This window comes from Chiloscyllium punctatum, chromosome 11 (assembly GCF_047496795.1).
Source record: "Chiloscyllium punctatum isolate Juve2018m chromosome 11, sChiPun1.3, whole genome shotgun sequence".
Classification (NCBI taxonomy): domain Eukaryota; kingdom Metazoa; phylum Chordata; class Chondrichthyes; order Orectolobiformes; family Hemiscylliidae; genus Chiloscyllium; species Chiloscyllium punctatum.
This window is the reverse complement of record NC_092749.1, coordinates 111,540,586-111,566,538: the sequence shown is the minus strand read 5'-3', so window position 1 is coordinate 111,566,538 and position 25,953 is coordinate 111,540,586. Positions and strand designations below refer to the sequence as shown.

Genomic DNA, 25,953 nt, shown 5'->3' with positions numbered 1-25,953 from the left:
AATGCACGTGATAATGAAAGCATTCATCATAAAATCAGTTATCATATCAAATCTCTCGATATGAATTTCCCATCCTTCGTATAATTCTGGTGATACACTCTAGACATTCTATCACTTTAACATCCTTCCTACAATAAGATACAGAAAACCACACATGGTACCTAAGTTGTAACAGGTCTTATGGTGCAGTGGGTAGTGTGCTCCTCTCTAGGCGACAGGTTCTGGGTTCAAATCTCATACCAGGACTCATTGGCCGTGAGAGACTTGTTTGTAATGTGGTCAAGTTTATCATGATGAATCATCTGATTGGAAGCTGGTCATAGTGGGAGAGAGTCCTGGCTCAGTGACCCTGGGGGAGGCAATAGAATTAGAATTTATTGTCACATGTACAGAAGTATATGAGTACAGTGAAAAGTGTACACATTGTCATCATTCCAAGCACCATCTTAGGTACAAAGGTTCTTAAGAACAAAATAGAGAAATAAAGAAAGAAGTTAACAGCTAAACATTTCAGTTCTTAGTACAAAGTAAAAAAATAAAAGAACTTAAAGCTAAACATTAAACACTTCAGTCCTTCTTAGTGTTAAATAGAAAAATAAAAATAATGTATATTAAAAGTTCAGCAGTCATTTTGAACTGCTGAGCCATGCTGAGCTCACACTCCCTACAAGGGCCCGATCTCCTCTGCAATGACCTGCTCTCTGGGAAACCTCAGACTGCCTGCTCCCATCATCAGCGCAGATACCAGAGACCTTCCTCACGCTGTGTAAGGCTTGCTCTTCCCACAACAGGCTCGATCTTCAACTGTCAAAGTCCCAATCTGAGCCCCCACCTGCTGCCAACGTTCCAGACCTGACCAAGCCATGATGCCATCGCCACCTGCTGGCTTCATGACCCAAATTCTCTCCATGGGTTTGATCTCCCCATACCCACTGCTGCTTCCACAGATGTCAAGAGACCCTGGGGCTGCCTTCTCTCAACACCACCGCAAAGGCTGGGAGACTTCTTTCACCACCATGTTGCATTCACTCTCCCCATGATGACTCGATCTCCCACACATTGGGTTTACTCTCTTTGTGATGTCTTGATCTCCCACATGTTGGGTTCACTTCCTCCGTGATATCTTGATCTCCCACATGTTGGGTTCACTCTCTCTGTGGTGGCTTGCTCTCCTCCTCACTGATCTCGTCCGCACGACCAAACTCGGTCTCCACAGAAGTGAAGTAAAGTAAGAAAATGAAACACTGCACAGCATCATCTGGAAGTGTGAGCCAATTCAATGGGAATCCTTGGCCCAACCTTCGGTTATGAGCAAAGGCTTTGTAACCAAAGTCATGTGTAAGTCTTGCACTTTGATGTCTGAGTCTAAACATTTGAGAATTGATGTGAAGGCTGTTCTTCCTCTGAGAGGTCAGGTTTGTAATGTTCTTGTGCGATGTGAAATTGTTTTCTGTGCTCTGTTCCTCTCAAACGGCCTCTTACCAGCAGGAAAGAGTTTGCCTTTACCTTTAGACTTGCCTTTCCAGAGGAACTGCCAGCAGGGATTCGGCTTGGAATGTACCGTGGGCATGTACCATATCCCTCCATGCCCCAGTAAACAGGGTTTATGGAGCCTGAGGTCACGGGAGGAGGGGTTTGTCCTTTTGAGAGTGACTCCAAGCCCAGGAAAAGGGCAGACATACTCAGGGCTCCAAGGATGGGAACCAGCGATTGTCTAGTGAGCATGACTGAGGAGCCTACAGACAGAGATTGTTTCAGGGGAGAGGACTTGAACTTCCTTTAGGTACAAGCCAAACGTGGCATTGTCCTTTGCTTGCACATAGTGCACATTGAGACTGAAAATGGGAGCAGCTTTGTATGTGGAGCAAGGCATGGAGAAGTGGACAGAGGAGCTGCCTTCAGGCAGATCATCACCACCACAATGAAGTAGTTCAAATGTACGGTCTGTGGTTTTTATTAAGGCAGCGAAAAACCTAAGATCCTCAGACAGCATCTTCTCAGCCCACGATAACTTCCACCTACAAGGACAAGTGCAGCAGATATATGGGAACGGCAACCCTTTTATGTTCCCCTCCAAGCCACTCCCCGTCCTGACTTGGAAATATATCACCGTTACTTTACTATTGCTGCGTGAAAATTCTGGAATTCCCTCCCTAAGGACATTGTGGGTCAACCCACACCACATGGACTGCAGCGGTTCAAGAAGGCAGCTCACCCCCACCTTCTCAAGGGGGCAACTAGGGACAGGCAGTAAATGCTGGCCAACCAACAATGCCCAAATATCAAAAAACAAATAAATAAAAACGAGGGAAATACAAAAGTGTTAAATGTTCATCTGGTATCTCTAATGATAATATCCAGGTGCAGAAACACTGACTTAACTCTGCGTAGGAATACTGCTGCTATCTTAATGACTTAACAACAGCAGTTGTCTCTCTTGCTGCTGCTACATTAGTTCTTTCCCATTGATTTTCTCTTCATTCTGATGTTGGTGGAGATGACTAGGAACCGACGGGATCGATGCTAACATTTTATTTTGCATTAGTGACCCTTAGATGAGCTTTCAGATCTATTCTAGAGCAAGTTTCATCATCCATTTCTGATTGTAAAAGTTGAGTAGCTATAAAAAAATTGTGATTAACTTTTATGTCCATTTGTCGCTGGTTGTAAATTCTCTAACTATCACAATACATTGGGATTGTGCCCAATTTATTTTACTCGACAGCACTTCAGTCTACCTTGAGTATGGTGTGATTATGAAAGCTAACAGACTCTGCCAGGCAAGTGCACAGAAACTCGATGAGGCAAGAATGGACCAAATGTTAAAGCAGCAACTGAAATCAACATATCCAGTCAAGATTAATCAGACAAGATTGCCACTGGGATAGACAAAAAGTTCATGTAGTTGAATGCTTTCTTGTTTTAAGTTGTGTCTGAACTTTAACTAGAGTGCACATGCAACAAACACAGAAAATGTCTGAGAAACTTAGCAGGTCTGTGGAGAGAAAAACAGTGTTAATGTTTTGGGTCCAACATGATTTCCACGTTAGCTCTGTTTCTCTCTCCACAAATGCTGCCAGATCTGCTAGGTTCATACATGGGTGTAATTCAGTAAAGGAGTCACTGGATGCCCAGTTCATAGTTACATTTCTGCAATCCATGATAATAATATTGAAGTGTACCTTGAAGTCAAATGCCCCTGACTTTGTGTCAATGTGAATTAAAACTGCTGTTTCACTGCCTGCTGTCCTTTTATATCTGCTGATCCCTGACTAACACTGATATTACAGATGCTGTTAGAATACAGGTAGTTCATCTATAATATGATGACTGCGTTCTTATGCAACCCCGCGTTATAGAAAAATTGCGCTTTCAAAGCAGCTTAAAGTGTTGGTGATGTAATCACAAAGTTTGTGCTTTGGAAGCTGTGTACCCAATTCATCAATCCATTACAGCAAATTCATGTTTATGCAATGCGTGTTGTAACAGATCGACCTGTACTGTAACCATGTGGAAAGTGTTTGACATAGAGTGTTCCAGCTTTCAGCTACCTACAGTTTATAGCACTATCTCTCAGCTCAGAAATAGGCTGTAGCTTCTGATTTTTAATTGGGGCAATTTTAGAAATATATTTTGTCCGAAGCAGCAAGGATTGTCACCCCTCAAAGCATAAGAAACTAGGCATGGGTAACATGGTATTGAAGGGTTCAACACACATTAATTACAAATATTACATTCACAGGCACATCTGTGTCTGGGTTAGTATTAGGCTTTTCACTTACAGCAGTGGAGCATGTTGCTAGTAATGTGTCAGGCTTCAACTAACCTGAAACTTTTACACTCTGAGACCACTTGTTGTCCCTTTAAATTGTCCCTTAAAGATAAATTAGCACAGTGTGTGTGCTGACATACTGACTGTGAGATAGAACACAGCACTCCTCAAGAACCAAGATAATCTCATGGGCCAATCAAATGGCAGAGCAGGCTTAAGGGGCCGAATGGCCTACTCCTGTTCCTAGTTCTTCTGGTCTTAAGGCTTCTTTGCTCTGTGGACTTGTCATCTCTTCAAACCCCTCTCTCAGCAAACTCAGAATGCCAATGGGTACAGGCAGTATACTGTCAACGCTGGAAATAATTAGCTGGTCAGGCAGCAGATGAGGATGTGAGAAACAGAGTTAATGTGTAGAACCTCCTGGGAGTGGGAAGAGAGGTGAGCAGGGGAAGGCCAAAGTTCAGAATCCTGACAATGGGGTGACAGTTAAGTTCTCAGAGCGGTAAAAGTTTCAGGAAGCCCTTATACAGGCATTGCATCATATGAAATGCTCATTAAAAGACTAGTTTGCCAGAATTGAGTTCCTCTTTCCAATTAAGTTCTCTGCGAGAGAGCACTTTCCGCACCCCCTAATCACCAACCAAGGCAGGGAGGTGTTGAATTTGCTGGACTTTAGATTGGGTAGCCACTGTTTTATCCAAGATGGGGATGTTTGTCAGTGCCAGACCAGGGTTTGAGAATGGGTGATGTAGATATCAGCCTAAAATGTGCTGAGTTAGCCAAAACAAAATGAACAAAAAAAACCATAAAGTTTCCCTTATTGAAAAAGTATCAGCTAGTAAGTGACCCAATGATTTGAAAAGTCACTGGTTTTAATGAGTTCCTGAAGGCAAGTGTATCTGTTTAATTAAGTGCTGTAACTCCATAGTAATGGACTGAGCTGTCAAAGTCACTCTGAAAGATTGGAGTCTTGTTCTGAAGCAGACAAAGTGCATGAGATGTGATAATGTGGAGTATTTATCAGTTAAACAGAGAGCGCTTGTGTAAGTCGCATATGGGCTGGCATAAAGGTGGAGAGAGCTGAGCAAGGCAAAGCTGAAATCAAAATTCATTAAAACCGAAAGATAAACCTCTTTCCAAGGACAAACAGGCAAACCTTGATGAGCAATCAAACTAAGTCGAAAAGTGTGGTGCTGGAAAAACACAGCAGGTCAGGTAGCATCCGAGGAGCAGGAGAGTCGGCGTTTTGGGCGTAAGCTCTTCATCGGGATTCCTTATGCCCGAAACATCGACTCTCCTGCTCCTTGGATGCTGCCTGATCTGCTGTGTTTTTCCAGTGTGACATTTTTCGACTCTGATCTCCAGGATCTGCAGTCCTCACTTTCTCCTGGGCAATCAAAGTAGCCAAGGTGCATGATGGATTTGCGACGTTCGCTAGTGGTCAGACTGATCATGTGCTGGAGAATGGACGATGTCAAGGTGTGAACATTCAGCCTTGTCTGTATAGAGAAAAGGTAAAAGAAAATCTGCCTCAGAGCCTGGTTAGTTCATACAGAAGGCCGTCTACATGTTGAGACCGTATGGGCCAATCACCAACATCTGATCCGTGGTCACGTCCATATAAGCCAGGTTCACTTGTGATTGTACCCCCACTGTTCGGGTAAAGTTTTTACAGAATTTTATCGTGTACTTTGGTTTAATAAAATAACATTGTTAAAATCACATTGTTAGAAATGCCTTGGGTTATTAATATCCAGTATATATCAGGGTGGGACAGGGAAGGTAGGAATAAAAATCAAGAGGGTCACTGGACATGGAGGATGTCTAAGGGATAGTGGGGGCCGTGAACTGGTCAAGGAGGTTGGCCAAGTGTGACTCTCTGTCAGGCCAAGGGGGCAAATCCATCCAAGGAAAGATGAAAGGGGAGGGAGGGCATGATGTTTTGCTTTAGGCAGCCATTCAGAAATGTTGAGTGGTGTGGCTGAGTTGCTGAGAACGGATGTCTTGCTGGGTTCCCTTTAAGTATGGAGGCAGGACCTTTGACCCTGGAAGGTAAGACTGAGGATCCCTCCACATACCTGCCTCGGATTTGCCAAATTCTTGGCCATGCATGTGGCAAGTAACAGGAACATGTCATAGAGTCACAGAGATGTACAGCACAGACCCTTCGGTGCAACTAGATGTCCTAAGTTAGTCTAGTCCCATTTGCCAGCATTTGGCCCATGTCCCTATAAACCCTTCCAATCATATACTTATCCAGATGCCTTTTAAATGGTGTAATTATGGCCATTCGAGCTCACTGCACCATGTGACCATCCCAGCTCACTGCACCATGTGACCACCCCAGCTCACTGCACCATGTGACCGCAACAGCTCACCTATCTTGTGACTATCCCAGTTCACTGCACAATGTGACCATCCCAACTCACCCACAATGTGACCATCCCACCTCATCATTTGACCATCCCAGCTCACTAACCACGTGACCATCCCAGCTCACTGCACCATGTGACCATCCCAGCTCACTGCACCAGGTGACCATCCCAGCTCACTGCACCATGTGACCATCGCAACTCACTGCACCAGGTGACCATCCCAACTCACTGCACTAGGTGACCATCGCAGCTCACTGCACCATGTGACCATCCTAGCTCACTGCACCATGTGACCATCCCAACGCACCCACCATGTGACCATTCCACCTCATCATGTGACCATCCCAGCTCACTGCACCATGTGACCATCCCAGCTCACTGCACCATGTGACTGCCCCAGCTCATCTACCATGTGACTATCCCAGCTCACTGCATGATGTGACCATCCCAGCTCACTGCACCATGTGACTATCCCAGCTCACTGCATGATGTGACCATCCCAGCTCACTGCACCATGTGACCATCCCACCTCATCATGTGATCACCCCAGTTCACTGCACCATGTGGCCATTCCAGCTCATGCACCATTTGACCATCCCAGCTCACTGCACCATGTGGCCATCCCAGCTCACTGCACCATGTGGCCATCCCAGTTCACTGCACCATGTGGCCATTCCAGCTCACTGCACCATTTGACCATCCCAGCTCACTGCACCATGTGGCCATCCCAGCTCATGCACCATTTGACCATCCCAGCTCACTGCACCATGTGGCCATCCCAGCTCACTGCACCATTTGACCATCCCAGTTCACTGCACCATGTGGCCATCCCAGCTCACTGCACCATTTGACCATCCCAGCTCACTGCACCATGTGGCCATCCCAGCTCACTGCACCATGTGGCCATCCCAGCTCATGCACCATTGGACCATCCCCGCTCACTCATCGTGTGACCATTCCAGCTCTCTGCACCGTTGGACCATCCCAGCTCATTCACCATGTGGCCATCCCAGCTCACCATGTGACCATCCCAGCTCACTGCACCATGTGGCCGTCCCGGCTCACCATGTGACCATCCCAGCTCACTGCACCATGTGGCTGTCCCGGCTCACTGCACCATGTGTCCATCCCAGATCACTGTCTGGCAATCCCAGCTCACAGTGTGACTATCCCAGCTCACTGTGTAACTATCCCAGCTCACTGTGTAACTAACCCAGGTCACTATGTGACCCTCCCAGCTCACCCACTGTACTATATGGCTATCCCAGCTCACTCGGTGTGTGATCTTTTGGTCCGTCTAAATAATCTAGCCACCATTCTCCTGAGATATAGGAAACGTCAGGATCTGTTTGGTCTGCTGTAGGCGAAGAAACCCACTGTTTTTTCCAATTAAAAGATATGGATCGGTCCCTGATTGGTTAGAGGATGAAGGATTACAGGGAGAAGGCAGGAGAATGAGGTTGAGAAATGTATCAATCACAATCAAACAGCAGAGCAGAATTGATGTCCCAAATGGCTTAATTCTGCTCCTATATCTTATGGTCTTAGTTTTCATTAAAGGAACCTTGTTTATTTCATGTTAGTAACTGGTTCCAAGTTCCAGTGAAACAAACAAAGTCAGGAATTGCTGGAGAAGCTCAGCAGATCTGGCAGCTTCTGTGCAGATAGACACAGAGGTAGTCCAGTGATCTTCCTTCAGAACTGGAGTCACTGGACTCAAAACGTTAACACTGTTTTCTCTTCACTGATGCTACCAGAACTACTGAGTTTCTCCTGCAATTCCTGGTTTTGCTTGGTACAGGTTCCAATGATATAGACATTGTTACAGAGATTTTCAGGAGGATCTGGATATTTAGGTTTTTGAGATCCGAAGGCACTTTGCCGACAAAGCCTGTGGGCGATACTTAAGGCACTTTGCAGTATGAACTCTGCATTTGGACTCTTTTAGACTTTTCTACATCAAAGACGGTACTGTCTATTGGAACAATATCTCAGCTCTCAACTTCACAGCAACCATACCTCCCCCTTCCCATCTAAGGACTGGTCAACGAACGTATTTAATTGTAAAGATAGATCAAAGCATTGAGTGCATGAAAATTTTGCCTGTAATAATTTACTTTCCTGGAAACTGTATTAGAGGGGGAGAGAAAAAACAGACAGAAGAAATGTTTGTCATTACCAGAGAGATCGCCACTTGCCTGTTGCCAGTTGCAGATACCATGCGAGCGAGTTGGAAATACTGAGTACATTATCCAGCAATCATGCAATTAACAGTAACCTTTATAAAGTTTGAATGGCATGCCACTCTGCTTGACTGGATTACAGCCTGTCACTGTTTACCTGTGAGTTGTTTTGCTACTGGCATATTCATGACTGGAAGTGGTGATATCAGCTGAAGTATAGCCCACGTTTAGATTAAGCAGCAGATCCGTCAGCAAGGGGCACACCTTCACCACCTTGTTCCTGTCAATAACATGATATGACCTTTTTTATGATCCCTGTACAGCCTAATGACATGACAAAACTGAATTTCCCCAGTCACTCTGGGGAGGGAAGATGACGGATTAGATTAGACATTTCGCTGGAACAATCAAACAAAAGCCAATGTATATCAAACATTAATGAGCAAACAAATTATCTTCAAGAGACATCCTAAATTAACCTTTACAACTAAGATAAATCTCACAGAAGTCTGAGGAGTCACCATGACCAGATACATGGCGCTACGTGCAGTTTTAAAGACCTTCACTACATTATCTCCTGCCAAGTGGAGTTGATGCGGTATCTTCATAGTTGATCATTCACGGGATGTTGGCATCAATGACATTTGTTGGCCATTCTTACTTCCCCCTCATCTGAGGGGCTTGCTGGGTCATTTCAGAGGGCAGTTGGGAGTTGACCACCTTGCTGTGGGTCTGGAGTCACATGTAGGCTAGACTGGGCAAATTTTCTTGTTAAAGGGCATCAGTGAACCCAATGGTCCTCTGCAAAAAAATCGATGATAAGTTTTTACTAACTTACTTTAAGCTCTACCAACTGGGGTGGTGGGATTTGAACCCATGTTCCTCATACCATTAGCTTGGATTTCCAGTCCAGTGACCATCTTCCCCACAGGCTTTGATTCTCAAGTAACTTTTGACAACTGCATTACTCCATCCAGCAGCGGCTCTTCTGTGGACCCTCATTCATTCAGCTCATGGATGCTACAGCCCACCCAGAGCCATTCTGGCAGGACTTGTCCCCCCAACTCGACTCCTCACTCAGCACTGAGTAGCATCTCCAGCAATCCCATCTGCTAGAGCCAGCTTCAATACCGAGATTTCAAGGAAATTTCCAGAACTGTCTGGCAACTGCAATGCCTGCATCACAGGAGGTTCAGAATGTAGGAAGCAAGAGCAGGAGTAGGTCATTGAGCCCCTCAGGTTTACTCCACCTTTCAACTATATCATCGTTGATCTAGCTCACAACCATTTTCCTGTACTATTCATATATTCCACAATGTCTTTAATAGATAGAAATACATTGATCTCTGCATTCAATCTACTCAATAATTCAACTTCCACAGTTGGGTAGAGAATTTCTCTGAGTAGGAATGTTTCATGTCAAATTTTTACTTTCAGATAGAAAGATAAATTTTTGAAAACTTCTAAAAGTTGTTTTTATGTTTATCACCTTCTAACATCTATGTCCCTATCTTTGTTTCACAGTCTGTAAAGTATTGTTAAAAGTAATGGCTAATCAGTGCATTTTACTTCCTATGAGAAGACTCCGTACTTGGTGACAGCATTGTTGCTGGATGCATGCAAATCTCTTTGTTATGATGTCACATTTAAATTAACATTGGGTATGGGGTATGCCAAGCCACAGACTTTCTTGAACCTTTGCTCCACAGAATCACGGCGATGTTGCAGTGCGGATGGAGGTCAGTCAGTCCATCTTCTCTGTGTCACATCTCCAAGGGAACAATTCACTTTGTGTCATTCCTGATAGCCTGCACTTTTTCCTATTTCAGTTAACAATCCAATTCCCTCTGAATACCTCAACTGAACCTTCCTTCACAACAATCTCAGGCAGGGCATTCTGGATCCTGACTACTTACCGTGCAAAGTAGATTTTTCCTCACATCGTTTTTGCTTGTTTTATTAATTACTTCACATTTGTGCCCTCTGGTTCTCTATCCCTTTAACACCTGGGAACAGTTTCTCCAACTGACCTGGTGTGGTGGGGTGACCTCTCGACCTGGCACAGTGACCCTCCCTGTCCTGGCATGTCATTGGTGTGTGTGTGTGGACCATGTTTTTTTTCGTAACATTTATTTCTGTAATGTGTCCCCTATCTAAAGATGCTGTGCTTAGGTACTTTTGTATCTAAGTCAGCATTATAATTGGTGATGTATAAAGTTTTCACTACACTCATTGAGTACAGGTCATTCTGCTATAATGCAACAGCTGCGCTCCTCTGCAACCTCGCGCTATGAAAAACAGCTATAGAAAATCATGTTGTAAAAGATTGCTAATAGAAAATGGCTATACCCATTCAGTAGAAAGCTCGCGTTATCCAAACAGCGTCCACAATTCATCATTCACATTCCAGCCACTTTGTGCTGATGAAATGCACGTTACAGCAGAACGACCTGTACATGTGACAGGAAAGGCTATTCTATCCTATTCCAGCCCAGACTCTTTGCAATATTGAAAACCTCTTTCTCCTATTAGCCTTCCCCTCTCTGAGGGAAATAATCCTAACTTCTTCAATTTTTCTCATAACTGAAGGTGCTCATCCCTGGGACCATCTTCATTAATCTTTACTCCATTCTCTCTGATGCCTTCACATCCTTCCTAAAACGAGGTGCCCAAAGTTATTCACAGTGTTCGCATTGAGCTGAGCTAGTTTCTTATACAAGGTCGATGTGATCTCCCTGCTCTTATACTCTGTGCCTCTGTTGTAACACCCAGGTTACTGTATACTTTAATAACAACACTTTCAACTTGCCCTGCTGCTTTCAATTACTAATGCTTATACGCATAATCCAGGTCCATTTAGAGATATGTCCTCTTTATCTTATTGTGTTTCTCCAAGGTCTTCCTACCAACGTAAAGCACAATGATGTGAATCAGAATTATTTTGCCTTAACTCCAGATGCATCATGTAAATAACACTCTGAATCTCTGTAACTTCCTTCAGCAATGCAATCTTCCAAGAACGTGGGGGCCTCAGTGGTTAACACTGCTGCCTCACAGCGCCAGGACGCGGGTTCGATTCCACCCTCAGGTGACTATCTTTGCACATTCTCCCCATGTCTGCGTGGGTTTCCTCCAGGTCTTCCAGTTTCCTCACACAGTCCAAAGATGTGCAGGTTAGGTGGATTGGCCATGCTAAAGTGCCCATAGTGTCTAGGAGTGGGCAGGCTTGGTTGATTAGCTATGGGAAATAAAAGGTTGGGGGTAAAGGGCGGGATGCCCTTTGATGTGGACTCGATGGGCTGAATGGCTTGCTTCCACACTCTAGGGATTCTATAAAAGCTGAGTCCCACAGCTTTGGTCTCTTTTCCATCCCACATTCCCCTCACCCCATTGGTGCAGTGGTGCCTTCATCCTTTCGATCTATAAACTCTGCAATTTCCATGCTTTCTGCTTTAAGATGCTCCTGGAAAATCAGCCCACTGACCAGCTCCTATTAATTTCTAACAGTGACCATGCTGGGTTTTTTTTGACAACTGCTCCAGTGAAGCATCTTGGAATGTTTTCCCCTCACCCTGTTAGTACAAGGAAACATCCCACTGGAAGGTGCACAGCTGCTGAAGAGACAATATACTGCCACCACTCTTCTGTTTGGTAATGATGAGAGAATGTGAAAGAAGACATGAGGGACACTGTGACAGTCTAATCACTTATTTAATTCCAGTCACTGAAATTAAAGGGCAGATTTAATTTGAACTCGATGCACTTGCAATGCATAAAAACTGCTCAATTTCAACATCAAACCCACACATGAAAATTGAGTTGTGGACCAAACGAGGACAGTGTAATAAGTGAAGCTTCAGGGGGAATTAGTGTGGAAAGACTCAGGGTCTCAGTGACATACCGTAGCCTGCTGCTTGGTACAGACTTGAGGTGAAAAGCAACATGCTCCCTGTCAGGAACAAAATCAGGCTTCAGCTTCCAAGTGTGACCGTGGCAAGCGAAGGAGCAGCTCAATTTTATTTTACAAATGAAGTGTCAATCATGAGACTGCAAGGTTTTCTTTCTCTTTAAGCTAATGCATCTTGTTAGTTTGGCAAGCTGTAACTGTGGTGTTTTCTTTTCCCCGAAAGGATAGATTTATTCTGCGTCACTGGCATTTGCTGCTCATCCCAAATTGTCCTTAAATTGAGAAAATGGCCAGGGCTATTTCAGAAGGCATTGAAGAGTCAACCATTAGCAGTTGGTCTGGAGTCACACTGTGGGCCGATTTCCTTCCCTAAACCACAGTAGTGAACAGAGGGTGACAGTGATAGTGATAGCTTTATGATCTTTGCTGAGGCAAATGAGCAGTTCTGCATTTTTCAGTTGATTAAATTAACATTCCACAGGCATCAGTGCAGGGCTTCAATCCTGCGTCTCCAGAGCACAGAGCCATTTGCTGTGCTCTATTAAAAGTCATAATCCTACTGGACCTCTCTCTGATTGGAGAGAGAGAGAGAGAGAGGATTGATGGAGAGTTTAACCTGAGGGTCACCACATCTCAAGCAACGTGAGAAGTTGAGGGTCCTTCATGTTAAACGTAATCAGTGCAGGAATTGAATGCATGCTGTAAAACACTGATCCAGCCAACTGAGCTAATCAAAACCCAATGCTGTACTCGCCCAGTGGCTTTACCAGTAGGCCCCAGCTTTAACACATGATATCACTGCTGTGTTATATGTTGAGTCATAACTGAAGACATTAGTGAGAATAATCAGTCATGTATAACACTGGTTGACACAGTCTTTGAGCAGGACAAGATCCATTCTGAGGTTGGTATGGTACCATGGTCCAGTAATTATTATCTCCTGCTTGGTTCTATACTATGGATTTAAATCCAATGTTTTGCTGGAGTTCATGTGGGAGAAGGGGATTGAAGATTGTGGAGGATGAGCTAACTCTCTGGTATCCCAGGACCAATATTTATCCTTCTCTCTCCTTAAAGCCCTTGAAATGTACCACCTTGATGAAGCATTTGGCTAGCTCCCCATATATCTCCATATGTCCCTCCACGGCAACTTGTACAATGCTCACTCAAGCAAACGTGGAATTGAAAGCTCGCCTATTTTATGACAGATCTGGTGAAGGTGTGTTGTAAATAATGTTAAAGTCACTGTATAAGTACAAGTTGTTGCTTTTAGAAGATCGTCAATGTCGATAAATCTCCCTGTCTTTGTTAGGGCAGCTATTTGGACACTGAAAGGACAGTGTTGTTTGGCAAAAATTAACTTAATTTTCACCTTCAGTGAAATCCCTGGTCTCCAGCCTGTTGGAGGTTTCTTCAGAGTAATTACCGCCTTGTTCTCATCAGGTGATTCTGCTGATTGTGTTACAGAACGCAGTTCGTTTTCAGCCTGAAAGAAGTAATCATATTAATCAGCCAAGACGAGCTGGGCCTCAGCATCCACCTCTAAAGTAAGAACATTGCTTTTGTATAATGGAGGCTTTATTTTTCTGTTTGATTGGTGCGACTTGCAGTTGTTAAATTAACTGCTGTGTTTTCCTCGTTCATAATTATTAGCTCTCTACGTGTATTCTAGCCCAGCTATGCTAGTTATTGCTAACATTAGAGATGAATTTTTGTCCTCCAAAAGGTACGAAAAATCATTTACTTTAACCATGCAATGTTCAGGAGTAACTCAGTCAGTAGTATCTTTGTGTCTGAGTCTAAGGATAGTCAGCATGAATAGAAAAGCCCACACTCAGGTGCTGCACTGTCAGTGGTGCAGATGACCCCATGGTACCATGTTGAAGCAGAGCCAATGGAGTTCTCCCCAGTGTCCTGGGGTCAGTGTTTACCCTTCAGTCCATGTCACAAAGTGAAAAGCCAGTTGTCTGGTTTGTTATTATTTATTACTGTATGTGGGAGCAAGCTGTGTACAAACTGGCTGCTGCATTCCCTACATTACACCAGTGATACAAGTTTGAAAAGCAATGAGTTGGCTAGAAAGCCAGGATTGGAACATTCGAAAGTTGTGAATGCTCTTGTTGAAAGGAAAGTCTTCCTTACCTATGGAGCAAGGGTGGGAATGTCACCTTTTCGCTGCAAACCTATTATTTCCCAGGCCGATACCTGGGATGACAGTATGAAGAGAGATTGGCTCAGTTACCACTATATCCCCTGGGGTTGAGAGGAATGAGATGGGGATTTCATTGAAACCTCCAAAATTCGAACAGGAGTTGATAGGGTAAACACAGGAAGGATGTTCCCAATGACTGGGATGTTCTGAACCGGGTTCACAGTCTAAAGATACAGGTAGGCCTGAGGAGGACTGAGATGAGGAGAAATGTCTTCACCCAGAGTGCGGGGAATCTTTGGAATTTTCTGCCTCAGTAAGCAATTGAGGCGAGAGCAATAAATATTTTCAAGAACGAGTTTGATCTAGTTGTGAAGGGATCAGAGAGTATGGGGAGAAAACGGGAACAGGGGTTTGAAATGGATGATCAGCCCTGATTATACTGAATTGCAGAGCAGGCTTGAAGGGCCGAATGGCTTACTCCTGCTCTATTTTTCATGTTTCTGTGATACAGTCTGATAGGAAAGGAGCTCACCTAAGGGCCAGTTATATGGAACCTCACGGAATATACGGAACAGAAACAGGCCATTCAGCACAACCAGCCCATATCTCTGTATCCAAGGTTTCTCCCATCCTACCTCAACACTCTCTCACCATAACCTTCTATTCACCTTCCCTCAAATGGCTACCTATTTCCTCTTAATCCCATCCAGACTATTGTCCTGAATCACCTTCAGTGGTAGCAAGTTCCATATCCTCCATCAAGTCGGTGGAGGAACGGTGACTTAGTTGTAAGTCTGGATGGTGAGACACTTGGCCGGGACTTTGCAAGTGGTAGTGTTCGTATGTGCTTGACACTTTTGTCCTTCTAAGGGGTAGAGGTCATGGGTTTAGAAAGTGCTGTGTAAGGATCTATGGAAAATTTCTGCAGTGCGTCTGCACATGGCTGCTACTGAGCATCAGTGGAGGAAGGAGTAAACATTAAAGGTGATGGTGTCCTAGATGGTGCTGAGGTGCCTGAGCATAATAATTCTGGGGAGAAGAATAACTTCAGGCTCGAAATAAGGAATGATCCATCGACAGTTCCCTATTTTGACTGATGCCACCTGAACACACTGAGGCCAGGAACAAGACTGCCACCTGGATGTCAGACCAGAAATTGCAAATGCCACAGCCAAACAGTGGAGGAGGAATACAGAAAAGGGAAAGGGCAGAGAAAAGGTTTGAAGAAGGGAGCAGTACCCCATTGGCATCTCCTGCACCCCCATGACATGATGTAGGTTTCTGACCTGACTAGACAGCTCTGATATAATGAAGTTGGGCAGTTTGTGACTGAGTTTGTCAGCAACTTAGAATGATAGCAAGATGATACAAAGCAGTGCAGGGATGTCTTTATGGAATGATCTTCTCACTCTTCATTCAGCTTCCACATTTTACTTTAGTTTCGAATTAACCTGTTCAGAGTCATTTTTATACACCTCTTTAGCAGATGGGACTTGAATCCAGGCCTCCCAGTTTAGAGATAGGGACACTACCACTGTACCTCAAGAGCCCAAACTTCCACATTTTAGTTATGATACCGGACAAGACAAACCTCAAAGACCACCATTTTGTATTCGATGAGTTAAACTGTCCCAGAAGAAGTGAACCAACGTTCTCTGAATGTCAGTGACAAACCCAGGAGGAGAGACCCAGGGACCAGCTGGTTTATGACCAGCACTTGGCTCCTGTAAGACAGCACTCGGAGCAGTCCTGTCCCAGGCGAGCTGAGACCTTGGCCTCCAGCTCCTGCATTCGCTGGCCAGGAATCCTCAGCCAGGCTAAGGTAGACCCCCAGAGAGAGGAGATGGGTGCTACTCTAGCTGAACCCCCATAACTCCTCCGGCAGAGAGCCCGCCCACCATGAACCGACCAGAAGTCTGGAGCATTTGGCCCCATCAAAACTGGATTGGATTAATTGGTCTGCACTAATTGGTTTATCATTCAATCAGTTAATTCCTTGCTTGACCCTCACTGTGGAATGTGCTCCTGAAATGTTTTGATTGTTTTTGAATTGAGACTTTTTTTATTGAGATTCTCTTCAGAAAGTTCAAAAGTTGTGTGAAGAAAGGTCAATCTTCATTCTTTCAGCTCAGACTCTCAAACAAGGGATTACGTCTCAAAATTCTCTAATCTTGCATTTCAGTGCCTCAGACCAAATGTTTATCTCCCTTTGGAGCTAACTCCTTTTTTTCCAAATTCTCTTTAACGTTACCTTTCTCTAATGAAATCAACCATCTGCCAGTAACATCTTGTGTTGACCTTTTCTCTACCATTTAATATTATATAAATCTCTTGAGGGCTCTTTATTAAGCCTCTTCCCAGTGCTTGAGAGGTTAGATTTCTATAATATTTCATCACAATTCTCTGCTCAGGGTTAGTCCTCAACATTGTTGGATTTTTGTTCAATCTGTTCTGATGCTGGGAAACTGTTTGAAGGGTGTGATGAACCAGAAAACAGTGATTCACCTTCACAGGTGAATTTGCCTGTTTGGCAGGAAGAGTAGGACTGGAGAGAGAACACAGAACTGGGAAATATAGAGGAATCCAAGTGTTCTGGTTCATGAAGCACATAAAATTAGCGCATAGCTACAGCAAGTTAGTAAGAAGGCAAGAGGCACATGGACATTTACTGCAAGGGAAATAGACTGTGAGAGAAGAGAAATCTTACTACAGCTCTCCAGGGCATCAATGAGACCACATCAAAATTACTCTGTGCAATCTCACTCTCCTTATTGGTATATCTCTGTTAGAAGCAGTTCAGGTAATGTTTACCCAGCTCATTCCTGTGATGAAGAGCTTACCTTATGAGGAAAGATTGAGCAGGTGGGTCTATATGCTCTGATGTTTTGAAGAATGGGAGGTGATCTCATTGAAACGTATGGTTCCTGGGGGGCTTCAACAGGATGGATTCTGAAGGGATGCCTCTCCTTGTGGGAGAGTCCAGAACTAGGAGGACACAGTTTCACAACAAGGGCTTTCCTTTTAAGACAGAAACGAAGAGAATGCTTTTTCTCTCAAATGGCCATTAGTCTGTGGAATGATTACCCTCAGTGAGATGATGGGGTTGGACCATTGAATGCTGTCAGGGTTGAGTTAGGCAGATGTTTGATAGACGAGGGCAGTTATGGTTTATGGGAGGGGCAGGTAGGAAAGTGGAGCTGAGATGCCTGAACCAGTTTAGCCCATGGTCCTACTGAATAACGGGTCAGGCTGCTCATCATTCATAAGTTTCTTTGTGCCTTCCCAGGATAGAATGTAATGTCGCCACTGGAAGCAGCTTTGGAAATTGGGTGGGGGGGGGGTGTTTGATCTGCTGTTAGGACCCACCGACTCTCTACCTGCTCCCCATCCTGATAAAATCTGGATCCCAGTGCCCTTCCTTCCTGGACTCAGTTATAATAGAGCCATAGTGTGATAGAGTCATGCAGCACAGAAACAGACCCTCCAGTCCAACTCGTCATGACGACCGCGTTTCCCAAACCTTTTACTTGCCCCATATCCCTCGAAACCTTTCCTATTCATGTATCTGTCCAAATGTCTTTTAAAGGTTGTAATACCCTTCAGTGTCCAGCTGAAGGCTTCATTCTGTTGAGTTCGGTTTCTCTTTTAGTTTTATTTTTCTCTTGTTATCCTCCCTCCTCTGTCTGATTAGATTCCATACAGTGTGGAAACAGGCCCTTCGGCCCAACAAGTCCACGCTGACCCTGCGAAGAATAACCCATCCAGACCCATTTCCCTCTGACTAATGCACCTAACACTATGGGCAATTTAGCATGGCCGATTCACCTGACCTGCACATCTTTGGACTGTGGGAGGAAACCGGAGCACCCGGAGGAAACCCACGCAGACACGGGGAGAATGTGCAAACTCCACATAGACAGTTGCCCGAGGCTGGAATTGAACCCGGGTCCCTGGTGCTGTGAGGCAGCAGTGCTAACCACTGAGCCACGTATCCATCCACTTTCTTCCTTTCCTCCTCTTTTCTGTTGTTTCCCTCCCTCGTGTGGTCTACTGTCTCCACTCTTCTCCTTTCCTCTGTCTTCCTTCTCTTTTGCAAGCCTCTTGCTGCTATGGATCTGATCCCCCTCTCTCTCATCCTCTCCCCCGAGGGTCAGCAGAGTGTGATGCTGGATGTCTGAAGTGTTTGGACTGTCTGGGGCAGAGAGCAGTGAAGAGAGAAGGGGATGGTCTGTTAGGAAGAGGTTGGCCTTCCTGACTTGGCCAAACTGAGCCTGAGGAAGCTCCGGGTCGTCGGGGAGACCGTGAGCAGACAGGGGAGTGCGAGCTGTCTTGCTCCCAGCTTCTGTGACGGGAAATGCATTTCTAAACCCACAGGTACCCTCAGAGCTCTCAGGCGTTTACAAGGACAGAGCAGCTCGACAGAGATGGAAAGGCTCATTCGCAGAGTAGCAGCCAGGAAAGATGGATTCTTCAGTCAGGCTCTGTCGGGGGGAGCGCAGTGCTGCATCCTCGCAAATCCATTCCCTTGGGACGGAGCCATTTGGCAGGCAAAAGTGGTAAGGTCTCTAAATACACAATGTTAGCATTCATTTCCAGAAGGCTAGAATGCAAGAGCAGACATGTCCTGCTGAGGCTGTAAAAGGCTCTAGTCAGACCGCATTTGGAATATCGTGAGCAGTTTTGGCTCCTGTATCTGAGGGAGGATGTGCTGGCCTTAGTGGGGGGTCTGGAATGATCCTGGAGAATGATGGTTTGTCATATGAGGAGCAGCTGAGGACTCTGAGTCTGTACTCAATGGTGTTTATAAGAATGAGGTAGGTATCTCATTGAAATTTACAGAATACCGAGACCTGGATACAGTGGACATGGAGAAGATGTTTCCATCAGTAGGAGAGACTGGATCCGAGGGCACAGCCTCAGAGGGAAGGGATGACACTTTAGAACTGAGATGAGGAGGAGTTTCTTCAGGCAGAAGGGGGTTTATCTGTGGAACTCATTGATGCAGAGGACTGTAGTGGACAAGTTCATTGAGTGTCTTTAACAGATCGATAGATAGGTTCTTGACTCATAAAGGATGAAGGGTTATGGGAAGTAGGCAGGAGAATGGGCTTGTGAAACATATCAGCCATGATTAAATGGTAGAGCAGACTTGATGGGCCGAGTGGCCTAATTCTGAACGGCCTAACCTACCTTCAGGTTCCAACTGAATGATGTGAGTCTGTAGATTTTGTTTGACTGTTTAGTATCATCCCCTAATAGCTGCAAACTCTATACAGACACAGTCACACTGCAACATCTACAAGATTGTCCAGGATAATTCATCAGACTCCCAGCAAATGCAGCACTCCAGGGATTCCTGGCTGAGTCTGGCACTGAGCACTTAGTACTGACTCTTCAAACGGACCCTGACTGGAAGATTTCCAGACTGGAGAATTCCCTCCTGTCTGAAAGGAGGGCAATTAGTCAACTAAAACAACACACACATACACAGCAATACTGCCATGGGGGTGGGACAGGACTGACAAGTCTTGGGCAAGATATGTCCCTCCTCCCAAAACAGCTCAGCCTCCCTGATGGAGACAAGACAGAGACAGCATGAAGTCATGGATGGTTTTGAAAGGAATGACGAGAATTTTGAGATTCAGGTGCTGCTGATCTAGGAACTAATGTCGAAACACCAGAATGCTGGGCCAATTAGATGAGCTAGCATTCTAGTTCAGCTCATTGGAGCTTAGGAGAATGAGAGGTGACCTTATTGAAACAGGAAAAAACATTCTTAGGGGACATAACATTGTACTGAGGTACCTTTGTACTGAAGACAGTGCTGTAATGCTGTGACTGTAAACTTTTCACTGTACTCATTTGAGTACATGTGATGATAAAGCTAATTCAATTCAATTCAGATTGTTTCCCTTTATGAGAGAGTCTAGGACCAGATGGCATTATCTCAGAATAAGGGGTCATCTACTTAAAATCAAAATGAGTAGAAATTGCTTCTCTCAGAGGGGAGTGAATCTGTGGAATTCTTTACCCTAGAGGGCTGTTGAGGCTGGGTCATGAAGTATATTCAAGGCTGAGGGTGACAGATTTTTAATCAGAGAGGGAATCAAGGGTTATGGGGAAAAGGCAAGATAGTGAAGTTGAGGTTTATCAGATCAGCCACAATCACGTTGAATGGCGACGCAGACTCGATGGGCTGAATGGTCTACTGCTGCCCCTATGTCTTATGTGTTCTTTAAGCTGATATTCACATTCCTTTGATATGGTAGCCCTTGGTTTCTGTGTGTTAATAAGACCAAACTGTGTGTGTGCATAAAAGAACATTTGTGAGGCACAGCTAACATGAGTAATATTTACATTTCAGGTTGAACATATGCAAATATGTTTTCTCCTCCATTCTTTCTAGGGATCTATTGACTGCTGCCATAGCCAACATTTGTTGTCCATCTCTAGTTATCCTTGAATTGAGTGGCTGTTCAGCCATCTTGGAGTGTAGTTAAGGGTGATCCACAATGCTGTGGGTTTTAATTTTTATTCACCCAGTGCGACCTGGGTGTTGCTGGCTTGGCCATCCCTAGTTGCCCCTTGAGAAAGTGGGGGTGAGCTGCCTTCTTGAACCGCTACAGTCCATGTGCTATAGGTTGACCCACAATGCCACAATGACCCTTAGGGAGGGAATTCCAGGATTTTGTCCCATCGACAGTGAAGGAATGGTGACATATTTCCAGGATGGTGAGTGGCTTGGAGGGGAACTTGCAGGGGGTGGTGTTCCCATGTATCTGCTGTCCTTGTCCTTCTAGATGGTCATGGGTTTGGAAGGTGCTGTCTGAGGATCTTTGGTGAATTGCTGCAGTGCATCTTGTAGATAGTACACACTGCTGCTACTGAGCGTGGGTGGTGGAGGGAGTGGATGCTTGTGGGTGTGGTGCCAATCAGGTGGCTGCTTTGTCTTGGATGGTGTCAAGCTTCTTGAATGTTGTTGGAACTGCACTCATAAGGCAAGTGGGGAGTATTCTGTCACACTCCTGAATTGTACCTTATAGCTAGTGAACAGACTTTGCAAAGTCTGGAGGTGAGTTACTTACCACAGTGTTCCCAGCCTCTGACCTGCTCTTATAGACATTGTATTTATATGGCAAGTCCAGTTGAGGTTCTAGTCAATGCTAATCCCAAAGACATTGATAGTGGGGGATGCAGTGATGGTAACACTATTGAATGTCAAGGGGCAGTGGTTAGATTGTCCCTTATTGCCTGGTTTTTGTGTGGTGCGAATATTAATTCCCACTTGTCAGCCCAAGCCTGAATATTGTCCAGATCTTGTTGCATTTGGACATGGACTGCTTCAATATCTGAGGAATCACATGTCCTACTCATGTTTGACCCAAGGCTGTAATGAGGTCAGGAGCTGAGTGACCCTGGGGGAACCCAAACTGGGCGTCACTGAGCAGGTAATTGCTGAGCAGGTGCTGCTGGATAGCACTGTGGATGATCCCTTCCATCACTTTACTAAGGATCAAGAGTAGACTGATGGGGTGGTAATTGACCAATTTGGATTCGTCCTGATTTTTATGTACAGGACATACTCGGGCAATTTTCTACATTGTTGGGTAGATGCCAGTGTTGTAACTGTACTGGGACAGCTTAGCTTGAGGTATAGCAAGTTCTGGAGCACATGTCATTTGCTGGAATATTATCAGGGCCCATAGCCTTTGCAGTATCCAGTGGAGTGAATGGAATTGGTTGGAGACCGGTATCTGAAACGCTGGCGACCACTAAAGGAGGCCAAGATGGATCATCCACTCAGCACTTCTGGCTGAAGATTGCTGTGAAAGCTGTAACCTTATCTTTTGCACTGATGTGCTGGGCTCTTCCATCATTGAGGATGGGGATATTTGTGGAGCTCCCTCCTCCAATAAGTTGTTTAACCACACACCACCATTCACGACTGGATGTGGAAGGACTGCAGGGCTTAGATCCAATCTGTTGGTTATCACTTACTTCTGTCTGTCACTTGCTGCTTATGGTATTCGGCAACTAGTCTTGTTTGGTGTCTTCACCAGGGTGACACCTCATCATCAAGTATGCCTGGTGCTGCTCCTGTCATGCCCTCCTGCACTCTCCATTGAACTGGGGTTGATCCCCGGGCTTGATGGCAATGGCTGAGTGAGGGATATGCCAGGCCATGAAGTTACAGATTGTACTGGAGGACAATTCTGCTGCTGTTGGTGACCGATAGCGCCTCATGGATGCCCAGTCTTGGGTTGCTAGGTCTGTTTGAAGTCAGTCCCATTTATTACAGTAATAGTGCAGCACAACACGATGGGAGGTATACTCACTGTGAAGGCAGGACTTTGTCTCCACAAGGATTGTGCGGTGGGCACCATAACCGACACTGTCATGGACAGATACATCTGCAGCCAGCAAGTTGGTAAGGTTGAGGTCAAGTATGTTTTTCGCTCTTGTTGGTTCCCTCACCACCTGCTGCAGATCCAGTCCAGCAGGTATGTTTTTCAGGACCTGACCAACTCAATCAATAGTACTGCTGCCAAGCCACTGTTGGTGGTGGGCATTGAAATTCCATCCTCAGTGCTTCCTCTAAATGTGTTGATCAACATGGAGGAATACTGATTTATCAGCCGTGGGAGTATGTGGTAATCAGCAAGAGGCTTCCTTGCCCATATTTAACCTGAAGCCATTGAGACTACATTCAATTTGGAGTCAATGATGAGGATTGCCAAAGCCACTCCCACCTGACTGTATCAGCACCACTGCTGGGTCTGTCCTGCTGGTGGGATAGGACATACCTAGGGATGGTGATGGTGGTGTCTGGGACATTGTCTGTGAGATATGATTCCGTGAGTATGACTGTGTCAGGCTGTTGCTTGCCTAGTCTGTGAGACAGCTCTCCCACTGTTGGCACTAGCCCCCTGATGTTAGTGAGGAGGACTCCGCAGGGTCAACAGAGCTGTTTCTGCTGTTGTCTTTTCCAGTGCCTAGTTTGATGCCCGATAGTCCTCTGGTTTAATTTCTTTGTTGAGCCTTTGTGACAATTGGTAGAACTGAAAGTCTCGCTTGGCCATTTCAGAGAGCAGTTAAGGGTCTGAAGTCATATGTAGGCCAGACCAGGTGAGGAAGGCAGATTTCCTTCCCTGATGGGCATTAGTGAACCAGATGGGTTTTGACACCAATTGCCAATGGTTTCATGATCACCAGATTTAGATATTTTCCTCATCATCCCCTTCAGGATATTATTACACACCTCTGGAGTAGGTGGGACTTGAACCCCATTCTGTTGGCTCAGAGGTAGGGACTCTACCACTGCACCAGAAGAGGCCTTCATTTCAGATTTATTTAGGGAATTTATTAAATTAACTCAGCTGTCACAGTGGGATTTGAACATACATCTCCAGAGAGTTAGTCTAGACTACAACCCAGCGATATTACCACTAGGCCAGCATCTGCCCAGTGCATTCCCTCAATCTGAAGCCCTTAAGTCCATTCGAACTGATCACAAAATCAGGTCCCGTAGGGAGACGGAGATGTGAAAAGGACTGTAGCGAAAGCAATTAACAGCTGGATCAGTCAACATTGAGACAAGAGAGGCACAAGATAAATATAGTCAGAATAATTTCATGTCGAGCCTGAAGGGACATCAGAACTGTCACACTAAGCAAGGCATCTGCTGACAGATGACTATTCAAATGCACAGTCAGAAGTCTGTTTCGGGTTTTCACTTGAGTCATTTTGGCCTGTCTTCTTTCTGAACTGTGCAAGTACAAAATCCACAAGGAGTGCACTGCTTTTTAAATAAATCAAACTCAGCTGGAGCAATGCACTTCAACTGATGTCAGAACTGCCAGCAAAAAAATGATGCAAATTAACATGAGCCCCCCCCGTCTGTCCCTCTATTCGTGTGGATTTTGAAGGAGGGTAGGTGAAGTGGGCTTCAACATGACGTCCCATTGTCAGTGTCTCTGGACACTGCAAGTGTAGAATTGAAACTCATTGGACGCCAGCTCTCCGTGGACAGGGCCTCCCCCCACACCCCCGCAATGGGGTCCTAATTCCAAGCAAACATCTGCTGGTGGCCTCACGAATGCCTGATCAAGGTTTGGCACAGCAGGACCTGCTTTAGGGAGGAAGTGCGGGTCTCACTCACCTGGTAAGGCCTCCTGCTCCTCCACACGTTTCAGCCCATGGTTAGGGACACCTCAAGACCTTCAGGAGCCTCTAATATTTCAGATTCTCCTTCCTGGTACAATAGTGGCATGGCCCAATTGATTGTCATGGAACAGGCTAACCCCCAGCCCCAGAAATGAGACAGTGCTTACAAACATGCAGGGGGTCAATTTGTTTAAAGCCAAGAATGCAACCGACCTTCCTAAACTTAATGTCCCACTTCCAGACTTATTTCACAAAGGACCAACACAGTTACGCCAATTAGTGGAGACAGGCTCCAGGAATAGAATGAAACAAATTGGTCTGTCACACATTAAACCATCAAGTTTTCTGGGACTTATTAATTATAGGTGTGCTTCTAATTCTAGCTCTGTACAAATCCACAAGCTGTTCGCAAACGAAAATAATAAAGCAAAGTCTGCGATAGTACAAGAACAATCTGGAGCAATCCAGAACAGGACATCATAGTTTCAGGATAAAGGATGACAGATTTAAACCAGAGATAAGGAGAAATCACTTCTCTCAAAGGGTATTGAATCTGTGGAATTCACTCCCCTAGAGTGTGGTGGATGCAGGGACATTGAGTAAATGTAAGGAGGAGAAAGAAGGATTTTTAATTAAAAATTGAAAGAACTACAGATGCCGCAAATCAGAAACAGAAACAGAAATTGCCGGAAAAGCTCAGCAGGTCTGGCAGCACCTGTGGAAAGAAATTATAGTTAACATTTCATAAGGGTCACTTGACCCGAAAGGTTAACTCTGATTTGTCTCCACAGGTGCTGCCAGACCGGCTGAGCTTTCCTAGCAATTTCAGGTTTATAATTAATAATGGGTTAAAGGGTTATGGGAAGCATGCAGGGAAATGGAGTTGAGGCTGAAATGAGATCAGCCGTGATCATGTTCAATGGTGGAGGGGCTGAATGGCCTACTCCTGCTCCTAGTTCTTATGTTCTGACAAAACCCTTGTACGTACATTGACCCACCCAGTGTATCTTGTAGCTGACTGACATTCCCTGTCTTGCCCCAGTTGTCATGTCTGGCCTTTGTTTAGAATGTCTCTGTTTGAGGAACTGTACTTCAGCACCCACTTAATGGGCAGAGGAAGTAAACTAACAGAATACAAACAGATTAAATCCATTTTGAACAAATTAAATCCATTTTGCACTTCAGAAATGTGACATTTAAATATGAATTAACTTCTGGTGATATTTACCTGGTCATGTATGTTTGTTCTCTTCCAATATTTGACGTGCTGTATGGTATATGCAACTGATGAATGATATGACATTGAATGTAATGTGCAACGTTCTCTATAAAGCCCTGCAGTGTTGGAGTAGAGGGAGAGATGGAGAGGCTTTCTGTAGATGCAATCTACATTGCGATTT

The 25,953-nt window shown here is 45.0% G+C and overlaps 1 protein-coding gene across 2 annotated transcripts in view; it reads left to right on the top strand.

Annotated features, from left to right (window-relative positions):
- The window catches only part of LOC140483334 (uncharacterized), a 134,440-nt gene that overhangs the window by 67,134 nt on the left and 41,353 nt on the right, over window positions 1–25,953 (top strand). For both annotated transcript variants that reach the window (XM_072581531.1, XM_072581530.1), the window contains exons 7-8: window positions 13,705–13,784; window positions 18,764–18,945. In XM_072581531.1, the coding sequence (XP_072437632.1) occupies window positions 13,705–13,784; window positions 18,764–18,945 (262 nt within the window). The remainder of the gene's footprint in view (window positions 1–13,704; window positions 13,785–18,763; window positions 18,946–25,953) is intronic.